Below are 10,917 nucleotides of genomic sequence, written 5' to 3' on the forward strand. Positions count from 1 at the left end.
GCAGGCTCCATGCAGGGAGCCCAATGTGGGACTCCATCCCAGGTTTCCAGGATCACACCCTGGGCTGAAGGCAGGCCACCCAAGCACTGAGCCACCCAGGCAGCCCAGCGTGATATTTTCAATGTTAACGCTAAAGCATTTATTAGAGTTTCATTCATCTTTAAGGCTGAGTAATTCATGGCATGTATATACCAGGCTCTGTTTACCCATTCATATGTTGATAGATATTTGGATTTGTTTATTTCTTTTTATTGCTGAGCAGCATTCCATTGTAGAGATACACCACAATCAGTTTATCTGTTCATCTCTTGGACATTTGGATTATTTCCAATTTCTGTCTATTGTGAACAAAGTCCTTGAGCGGGCCTATGCATTCATTTCTCTTGGATAAATACTTGGGAGTATAATGGATGAATCATATCGTAGGTATGAATTTGGTTTTTAAAGAAATGCCAAAAAAAAAAAAAAAAAAAAGAAATGCCAAACTTTTTCAAAATAGCTGGAAATTATAAGTGGATTAAGGTCCCAGGCACTCCACATCCTTGCCAGTCTTTAATTTCAGCCTCTTCAGTGGGGTTGTGCGAATTCTAATTTGAACTTCCCTGAGGAATAATCACATTAAGCATCTTTTCATGGGTTTATTGGCTATTTATATTCTTTTGTGAATTGTCTGTTCAAATCCTTTGTCCATTAAAAAAAAGAGGAGGTGTTCATACCTATTTTTGCAATTAATGTTTGCCGGGCACTATGCTCATTAGTGCTCAGGGCATGATATGCTCTAACTAACGACCGTCCTGCACAAGTGTAATAACGGAGCATAACAGACGGCGAACGGCCAGGCTCGCTCAGACACGGAATGGCTCGGAAATTTCTGGGCAGGGCCCAAGGCTCTTGAAGGCTCGCGCTGAGATTGGCTGAAGGAACCCTTCCTCAAGCACTTCCGACTCCCGGCCGGCTTGGGGCATCAGTAATTGGCCGGGCTGGCCCAGCGCGAGGCTTTCTGGGAGTTGTAGTTCTTGGGGACTCTGCTGAGGACGCCGGGAAGGACCCGTAGTCCGAGGCCAGGAGCAGCAGTTGGGCTTGGTCGAGGCTGCTGACACCATGTCCCGCGTGTCGGTGCCCTGCCATGTGAAAGGTACCGTGGCCCTGCAGGTGGGCGACGTGCGAACCTCCCAAGGCCGGCCTGGTGTGCTGGTCATCGATGTCACCTTCCCCAGCGTCGCGCCCTTTGAGGTGAGCCAGACCCGTGGGCGCGACCGGGGCTCCTGGGCGGGGCTGACCTGGAAACTCGGGCGTATCCCAGGCATTTAATCTTTTACCGAAAGCCTCTGCAGTGTCCTCGCCCTTGCAAATGAGCTTACCATTTATTTATTACCTCAGTTAACACATATTTACTAGAATGCAGCCTTCTGTGCTATTCTCTTCAGCATCTCTCCCCCACGTCCAGGACAGAGCTGGCATACAAGTGCTAAGATAATAGGGTGATGCTGGAAATACAGTTGTCTACTAGAGAGGTGAAAGGTCATTTTGTTCCTGGCCCAGGGGCTGGGGAATCACTGGACAATGAGTTACCCCAAAACCTGCCTCCTGCCCATTCCCTACAGTCCCTGCTGGAGGTCAGGTTCAGCTCATTCCTCATCAGGATCATTTCAGTGTTTCCAGTTTCCAGTCTCCAGTTGCTGGTCCACATGTGCTGGCAGAGTGACCGACACTACAAGACCTCAGCACAGAGGACAAAGTCCACATTCTAATGGCTTGGCATTTGGGGCCACTCTAGGCCTGTGCCCTGCCTGCTTCTTGACCCCATGCACTTTGTCCCATGGTGTGTGATCATCTTTCAAGTTGTTCCTTATCATAAGCTGGGAATCTTCACTAAAGCTCCCAACCTGTAAATACTGATTCAGTAAGTTTAGGGTGAAACTTGTACATTTATAGTTTTTAAAAAACTTGTTTGGGTGATTCTGGTGAGTCTTCAGGAATGAGAATTGCTGTAGCCAGGCTGAATCACTGCTGTTTCCAGGGTGGGCCAGATTCTCTCAACCTTTGGTGTCCCTTTGCTTATGTTACTTTTATACTCTTTCCCGTTCCACTTGGTGAACTCCTCCTTCTTGAGGCCTCATCTGTATATTTTCTGCCTCCTCCAAAGTTAGGGTTCTGACCTCTGGGAGCCTCTTAGACTTTTTTTTTTTTTAAGATTTTGTTGTTTATTCCTGAGAGAGGCAGAGACATAGGCAGAGAGAGAAGCAGGCTCCTTGTGGGGAGCCTGATGTGGGACTTGATCCTAGGACCCTGGGATCACTATCTGAGTCAAAGGCAGACAATCACTGAGACACCCAGATGGCCCAGCATCTTAGACTTGTGCCAAGATCTGCGGTCATGGTTTATTTGCATGACCTGCTCATTTGGGCTGTGAACTCTTCTAGGAAAGGGAAATTGTCTTTGGGCCCAGTGGGTGCTTGTTGAAACTGTTCGATTGGTAGAAGAGTACTTTCCCTTTTTTTTTTTTTTTAAGATTTTATTTATTTCTTCATGAGAGACACACACACACACACAGAGGCAGAGACACAGGCAGAGGGAGAAGCAGGCTCCATGAAGGAAGCCTGATGTGGAAACACGATCCCAGGACTGTAGGATCATGCCCTGAGTGGAGGCAGATGGTTAACCACTGAGCCACTCAGGTATCCCAGAAGAGTACTTTCCGAAGGGGAGGAAGAGATGGTAGGTTTGAACTTCTCAGGCCCTGGGCCTGGTTCTGATTTGTCATGGTAGGTTGTGTGTGCTCTAGTTACAGGAGATAATGTTTAAGAATTACTACACAGCCTTTCTGAGCATCCGTGTTCGCCAGCATACCTCAACACACACACCAGCCAAATGGGTGACCTGCCTGCGGGACTACTGCCTCATGCCTGATCCACACAGTGAGGAGGGAGCCCAGGAGTATGTATCGTTGTTCAAGCATCAGGTCAGCTGGGACTCAGCATGGCTAGGGAAGTCCAGATAAGGGCTCACAGGGGATGTAGGGATTGGGCCAGGATACTAGGAGGGAAGAGGGGAGGGGAGGCTGGCCTGGGCTTGTGCCATGGAGAGATTAAGGCCTGGGGAGGCAGAATCTTGGCTTACTGCTGGTTGGGAGGCTCTTGGGCAGTGAGCTAGGGCCTTGCTGGGTCCTTGTGTGTGTGTGTGTGTGTTTGTATATGTCAGATGCTGTGTGACATGGCCAGAGTACTGGAACTGCGCCTGATTCTGCGACAGCCATCACCACTATGGCTGTCTTTCACAGTGGAGGAACTGCAGATTTACCAGCAGGGACCAAAGGTAGGTGACCAGCTCAGAGCTGTTGCTATGAAAGGGAATGCTGGGTGTGGGGCTATGGCTGGGAATGCTGGGGTAGGAGTGGGAGTGAACGGTAAGACTCAGAGGGAAATTAGCCAGGAGGGAATGCTCAGAAGGAAATTAGCCAGGAGGGAAGTTAGCCAGGAGAGGTAAGGTCATGTCCCCATATCCACCTGCCTCTCTCAGAGCTTGAGCCTTCAGGTGCTGGGAGACACTTCTGTTCCTTGTGTTCCTGGGGCCTCCCGCATAGCAGAAGAGCTTATGTAGTCTCTAGCTCTTAGGTAATCTGACTGCCCCTTGGACCGCATGGACCCCTGAACAGGGTTTTCTCAGTGTCGGAGGCTCAGGTGCCCTTCTGTCTGCTCCAAGGACCTTGGAATCTGGTCCTAGGGCTTTCCCACTCTGCCTCCTTTAGGGCAGTTTGCCTTTGTTTTGCAGAGCCCCTCCATGACCTTCCCCAAGTGGCTTTCCCACCCAGTGCCTTGTGAGCAGCCTGCTCCCCTCATTGAGGTAAGCCCTCATTGTGAGTAAGAACCATGTATGAAAAGCTCTTGTGTCCAGCACAGGCCCAGGTGGGCCTCTTTCTGCAAGAATCTGGGGCTGGACCCAGGGCCCTTCATTTACTCTGTGCCATCTTCTTGGGTGGTCATGGGATTTGAGGTATCTCTGAGTGAGGCTGGGCTGCCTACTGCACATGAGGCTCCAACGTCATGTTTCACAAGTCATCTGGGAATGTTACTAGTGTCAGCTGGAGGGCCCCATAGCCCAACTTGGCTTCTCTGGAGCTTTAAGGGCACTGCTGGGGAGATACCCATGGCCACTGACCCCTCCTTCTGGAGCAGGGTCTCCCAGACCCCAACAGGGTATCCTCCGAGGTGCAGCAGATGTGGGCGCTGACAGAGATGATCCGGGCCAGTCACACCTCTACAAGGATCGGCCGCTTTGATGTGAGTGACCGCTTCCCTCTGCTTCATTCCTGTTGCCCTGAGTGGGTCAGATCTGATGGTCTTTTGTGTTGCAGGTGGATGGCTGTTATGACCTCAACTTGCTCTCCTACACTTGAACTATGGCTCTTAGCCAAGATGTTGGCCTTCCGTGTCCACCCAGACCTGATTTGGGCCACCAGAGGCTGAAGTGCTTTCCCTGTGCATTCCGAGTGTTGCCTGCATGCCCACTATGTCTGGGCCACATTCACAGATTCAAGATTCTTGGGGGCTGTGTTGCTTCAGCATGAGCTCTTGGCAGGGGTGTACTCTGTCTTAATCTGACTGCAAGCTGAAATTCTTTTTCCTACCCTAAAAACACTCCAGTTCTACTTACTAAGAATCCCCGTGTGCCCTCTGCTCCTTCTGCCAACATGCACACTCCAGTCTCCTGCCTGCTCCTTCACCCTGAGTGCAATGGGTTGCACCTACTAAACCGGCTCTAACTATTGTTGGAAGGCTGCTGTAGCCATGGCACTCAAGTAGTTTGAAGTGTGAGGGGAAAACCGGAGCCCATTTCTTCCTTCTGCGCCCTCTAGTGGTATTCTTTCCCTTTGTGTTGTTTCCTGTCTTACCTCCTGCCTGCCTAGGGAGCAAAGCTGGGGATTTGGGCAGCCTGAGCCCCTTGGTCCCTGAGCTGGCTTCTGGATGTGTGTTCAAGTGGGTCTACCCATCCAGCCTGGACAGGTGCCTCCGGCAAGGCTGGCATTTGATAATGAGTCCTGGGACCTTTTTGTCTAAAGCACATCCTTGTCCCTTCTCCCAGCTGCCACGTTCCAAGAGTCATGCTCAGTGTGATAAAAGATCAACCTTGGTAGGGTGTGGGTCCAGGTGAGCATTCTCATTGGTGTCCTTTAAGAGACTGACATCTACTACAACCCCAGGCCCGCTGTGGAATAAAGCAGGCTGCTCTTAGAAAATCTTTTAAGTTTTTTTCCTGGCTTTGCCCCAGGGAGCTGGGATGTAGCAACCCAGCTACTGCAACCTGTGCTAGACCTGGAAAATTGGACATTTGTGTGGCTCAACAGCTTTCTGGAGGAAGGTCAGCCACCTTTTGGTGACTACCCTCTGCTCTTATCTATCAGAGTTCTTGCAGGTGTTATCTTTGCCTACAGGGTCATTTATTTACCCCATTCAGCTTTTGCTAAAAGGGTAATGACCATAATCCTGTGCTCAGGGAGTAGCAGCCCTCAGAGAGAGAGAGAGAGAGAGAGTGTGTGTGTGTGTGTGTGTGTGTGAGAGAGAGAGAGAGTGGGGGGAGGACCTTGGGGGAGTGGCAGGAACTGTGCTTCATTCATACCCAGCACAGGGCCTAGTGTGCAGCAAGATCAATAAATACTTGTGGAATGCATGACTGCTGGCTGCCTGTGTCCTCCCAGTGGGAGAGCCCGAGACCCTTACCAGAGGCCAGATTACTGATGTGCTCAGCATGCTGGCTGGATCCACCCTCCAGCAACCTCTCCACCCCTCCCCCCCTGTGACCTTACACTCCTGCTGTCCTGAATGTGCAATTCAGGCCTTTTGGCCTTTTATAGAACTTCGACCTTTTGGAGGCTGAGCAGTCAGCAAGGGGAGGTCTAGCCCCTAGCTCTGTTTCTGAGCAGTTTAACTGGTTTGGACAGCCTAATCTACCCTGGAAGATCAACTTGAAGTGCCTGGGGCTGTTTCCCTACAGATTGGAGTCACTGTCCACTGCTCGAAAGCCCCGCCTGCCCTTGGGGCTGCCTGCCTTTGGGGCTGCCCGCCCCTTCAAATCCCCTTTGTGGGAGAGTGATCTATCCCAGCAGAGCCTGGACTACATCTCCCAGCGTGCCTGGCAGAGTGGTAACCTCTGTGTGCCGGCTGCACCGGTTGCGGGCAACAATGCAGCGGGCAATGACCGTGGTACCCCATCTGGGCTTGCGGCTGCAGGCGCTCCCGTTGGCCCTGGGCCGTCCTCTCAGTCGCGCACAGGTGGGATAGAGGGTGATGGGGCATGGTGCTGATTTTGGAGGTGGGCGAGGGAGGAGGGTGGAGGCCGGGACACTGGTGGCCCTGAACCCAGCCACCCGCAGGACGTACTCCGAAGGACACCTCTTTATGACTTCCACCTGGCTCATGGCGGGAAGATGGTGGCGTTTGCAGGCTGGAGTCTGCCTGTACAGTACCGGGACAGTCATGTTGACTCACACCTGCACACACGCCGGCACTGCTCGCTCTTTGACGTGTCCCACATGCTGCAGGTGAGCAAGGGGAGCACACTGTTTGCTAGATCAGGGTTTCCCATCTACAGTGGTGCAAATCTTGGCTTTGTTGGGAGCTGGATTCCAAGGGCCACCCTCCCAGAAGAGGTGGAGGTCTAGGTGTTGTAGACTATGGCTCCCAGGAAGTTAACTCACGGTCTCTTGGTTGTCTCTTTAGTCTTTTCAGTCTGCTCCTACTCAGTGGTGTGCCTTTATGTCCCAGGTTCCCCAGGGCTGGCACCCACTCCCATCCACTCTCCTGGGTGTTGGTTTGGAAATGGGGGTATTTCAGGATGGTGCCGGGCCCTTTCAAGTTCCCGAACTTCCCCCATTTCACCCTCTTCTGTGCTGGCAGAAGTGGGAATCAGAAGGTAGGGCTCTGCCACTTGCAGAATCAAAGGACTGCTCAGGCATTTTGGCTGGGTTGGACTGGACTGTGGACAGCAGGGAGGATGCCTCCTGCCCAGTGGCCTGAGGTTTTTGATCTCTTTCCCAGACCAAGATACTTGGTTGTGACCGTGTGAAGCTGATGGAGAGTCTAGTGGTTGGAGATATTGCAGAGCTAAGGCCAAACCAGGTGGGCCCCTCTTCTCTCTTGTATTTCTGCTCAGTGGGTGTTCTTATTCTTGAGCCAGCAATGGGAATGGTGGGGGCACAGCAATGGATCAGACACAGGCTTGCACAGGCTCAGGGCTTGCAGTCTTGGGAGATGGGGGTCCCTGAGTCATGTCTAGACATCTAGTTATCTGCAGGGAGAGGTTTATTCTGTCCTTAGCCACATCAGGCTGGGAAGCCAGAGACTCAGGTTTATGTCCTGTATTGTGACCTCCATGCTGCCGAACCTCTTGCAATGCAAAGGTAGTCCCTAAACCAGCAGTCTCATCACCAAGAGCTTGTTAGGAATATACTCTCAGGCCCTGCTTCAGACCTGTGGAATCAGAACCTACATTTTTAACAAATACCCAGGTGATCCATGTGACCTTTCAATCTCAGGCTCTGTCCATCCAGTGGGGAGGCTGTGAAGCCAGCCCCCCAGTATTTTGAAGTATTGCTGTGGCATTTATGGGATCATCAATGGACTTTGAAGTTTGTCTTGGGGTTTGGGGCATGGACTAAGTTGTCTGAGGTCTGGGTGGGATGAAGCACCAAGGCCTAGGAGTCCTGGATTAAGTGTGAAGTGGGTCTCTCAGTACTTGAGTGGGGAGAAGTGCAGAGGCCCCACCAAATCAGGGAGGTCTAACAAGATGGGAAAGGGGTGAAAACTTTCTCAGTGCAGGAAGATTAAAAAAAACCCTGGGGTTGGGCAGGGGCCTGGGCTTACCTAGCCTTGTTCTCCCCCTCCCCCCATCCCGTTGCCTGAGGGTTCATTAATTAGTAGCCCCAGGGGTGTGTCTCAACTCATACTTGACCTGGGCCTCCTGAACCTGGAAGCAAAGATGTTCCACTTTGGCACTAGGGGACACTGTCGCTGTTTACCAATGAGGCTGGAGGCATCGAAGATGACTTGATTGTGACCAGCACCTCTGAGGGGTACCTGTATGTGGTGTCCAATGCTGGCTGCTGGGACAAGGACTTGGCCCTCATGCAGGTACAGCCCTTCTGTGTTCTAGGTACTCTGTCTTCTTTGTTCACAGAACAGCATCCTTGTTGTCTAGGACAGACCTGGCAGGGTGAAGGGGCTCAGACAATGTCTCTTTGAGTGAATGAACAGCAGGCCAGAGTGGGCCCTCCATGAAGAATGCCAGGTTTCAGTGATGGGAGAGTAGGGAAGGTGAAACTGGTCCTGGCTCCCAAGTGAGAAGGTGGAGGCTGGAGCCTGATGTTAACACTCGCAGACCTGAGCTGGGGTTGTTCCTACCACTTAGTTACAGGACCTTGTAAGATAGGAACCAGCTTATTCTGCCTAAATCTTCAGCTCTCAGCCCACAGTAGGTGCTCAGTAAGCGGTCCCAGAAGCTGATGTGTTTCTTCTGTCTTTCCTTTCAGGGCAAGGTCAGGGAGCTTCAAAACATGGGCAGTGATGTGAGCCTGGAGGTGGTGGATAATGCCTTGCTAGCCCTGCAAGGTGAGCAGGCCAGGCTGGGGTTGGAGCCGACCTTTGCCTTGCTGGCTTTTTTGACTGCTTAGCACTGGCCATTCTAGGAGGGAGGTGTCGATGGTGTAGTAGTTGTGTGCCATAATTGTTAAGTTTGGAAATAGGCACTCCCTCTACCTGCTGTAAGGCCCAGGGGCTGTGGGCAAGACCATCTTCTCCCACCTGCAAAGTAGGACTTGCTCAGGGCTTATTCTGGCCCGAGTAAGGGCTCTGGTCCAGCTTTGAGGGGAAATGGGGACCTGGACACTTGGTCACTGGCTCCCTGGGCCCAGGCCCCACTGCGACCCAGGTGTTGCAGGCCGGTGTGGCAGATGATTTGAGGAAATTGCCCTTCATGACCAGTGCTGTGATGGAGGTGTTTGGTGTGTCCGGCTGCCGCGTGACCCGCTGTGGCTACACAGGAGAGGATGGTGTGGAGGTAGGTCAAGGAGTGGGAGTTAGGGTAGTGTGTGGCCCAGGACTCCAGAGCTAGTTGCTTACCTCCTTACTGGTGTCCCATACAGATCTCGGTGCCAGCAGCAGCGGCAGTCCGCCTGGCTGCAGCTCTGCTGGAAAACCCAGAGGTGAAGCTGGCAGGGCTGGCAGCTCGGGACAGCCTGCGCCTAGAGGCAGGCCTCTGCCTGTATGGGAGTGACATTGATGAGCACACCACGCCTGTGGAAGGCAGCCTTAGTTGGACACTGGGTGAGTTGGGCTGGCACTCAGGGATAGAATCGCAAAGGCTGCAGTGGCTAGCCCATGACTGCTCCCAAGGGTGTGCACCCTGGAGCAAATGACGCAGCCTCCCCAAGCCTCCTTTCCCTGAAGATGCCATTGTGACTTTGCCCATTAGACGCTGAGGATCTTCAGCAGGCTGAGGTGGGCAGCACAGCCTCTTTAAGACCTGGGGCAAGAGGTGGGTGGCCGACTGCAGTACAAGGGAGGAATGGGGCTTGGGAGAACCTGAGCAAAGGGGCCTCACTGCTGGATGGATGTTATTTGGGGTCTTTGTAACTAGGACCTCCGAGGGCCAGGGGTCTTATGGACTATAGCTAATCCTGGGGTGTCATGCTTCAGGAAAGCGCCGCCGAGCTGCCATGGACTTCCCTGGAGCCTCAGTCATCATTGCCCAGCTGAAGGGCAAGGTGCAGCGGAGACGTGTGGGGTTAACATGTGAGGGGGCACCTGTGCGGGCACACAGCCCCATCCTGAATATGGAGGGCACCGTGATTGGTAGGTGGACCAGAGAGGTTGGGGAGCTGTTGTTCCTCCCCCCACCAGAGGGTGGGCATCAGAGTGGTAAGGTGGTGCTGACCTATGGCATCTGCCCACACAGGTACAGTGACCAGTGGCTGCCCCTCTCCCTGCCTGAAGAAGAATGTGGCCATGGGTTATGTGCCCTCTGAGTACAGTCGGCCAGGTACCCCACTGCTGGTAGAAGTGCGGCGGAAGCAGCAAATGGCTGTGGTCAGCAAGATGCCCTTTGTGACCACAAATTACTATACCCTCAAGTGAAAGTGGCTTGGGGCAGGGGCTCTCCCATCCAGGAACCTGGACCTGTAGGGCATATAAGGGTTGGTCAGGAAGCTGAGGCTGAATACACTGGGGTGGCTAGGGTGGAGGTTGGTTCTGGTTGTCTGGTCAAGGGGGGGCCCATACCATCTATTCTCACTCCCACCCTCATACTAGGCCTCTTCAATTTCAAGACCCCATTTCTGAGCAAGAGAGCGGCTGCTGCAATGTCAGCCTGGGCTCCCACTGACCCCCTTCTGGTCTGTCTGCCAGAAGGCTATGGGCCACTGTCGTTCTGGCATCTCTCCCTTCCACTGTGCCAGTGCTGGCTGTGGAGTAGTAGCTCACTTTGGGGGATGGGGGGAATAAAGCCTGCCCGACCTACCTCACCATGGTTTCTCACACTGCAAAGGAGTTATTACCGTGGGTAGTGCCGGACGTCTCTTTAAGTTTACTTTGCACGAATGCAAACTGCTGCCTCTCCCTGGGCAGGAATGATTCCTGACTCACTGAGGGTTGGCCCTGTCTGGCTGCTGTGCCTATGTAAACTTGGGGACAGCTGAGGGGCACAGACTCACTCTTCCACATTCCCAAGTTAGCCCAGCCTGCTGCCCAGTAGCAACCATGCCAGGCTCACCACCTGTTCTGAGCCCCAGGGCTGTTGTAGGACAGGCTGGGCCTCCTGGACTTGCCTTACCCCTGGCTGACCTTTGCCCCTGGGGCCCATTACTGGACTCCACTCACTCCTAAAAAAAAAAAAAAAAATTAAACAAGCTTCTTTCTTGCTTGCCAA

At 52.8% G+C, this 10,917-nt stretch overlaps 2 protein-coding genes across 2 annotated transcripts; both read left to right on the forward strand.

The window, feature by feature from the left end:
* The first annotated feature begins 1,059 nt into the window (after nt 1-1,059).
* On the forward strand, nt 1,060-4,722 carry NICN1 (nicolin 1). Its single transcript, NM_001033995.1, has 6 exons — nt 1,060-1,233; nt 2,786-2,962; nt 3,202-3,315; nt 3,772-3,843; nt 4,176-4,280; nt 4,355-4,722. The coding sequence occupies exons 1-6, from the start codon at nt 1,102-1,104 to the stop codon at nt 4,394-4,396; spliced, it is 642 nt and encodes a 213-aa protein (NP_001029167.1). The 5' UTR covers nt 1,060-1,101; the 3' UTR covers nt 4,397-4,722.
* A 1,457-nt stretch (nt 4,723-6,179) lies between these two features.
* Nucleotides 6,180-10,894, forward strand: AMT (aminomethyltransferase). The gene is given in 9 exon segments (NM_001033993.1): nt 6,180-6,269; nt 6,371-6,538; nt 7,035-7,115; nt 7,995-8,126; nt 8,525-8,603; nt 8,906-9,051; nt 9,137-9,317; nt 9,690-9,845; nt 9,949-10,894. Coding segments are annotated over 9 exon segments (1,212 nt in total). The 3' UTR covers nt 10,128-10,894.
* Nucleotides 10,895-10,917: the final 23 nt, after the last annotated feature.

The sequence above is a fragment of the Canis lupus genome, chromosome 20 (assembly GCF_011100685.1).
Source record: "Canis lupus familiaris isolate Mischka breed German Shepherd chromosome 20, alternate assembly UU_Cfam_GSD_1.0, whole genome shotgun sequence".
Taxonomy (NCBI): Eukaryota; Metazoa; Chordata; class Mammalia; order Carnivora; family Canidae; genus Canis; species Canis lupus.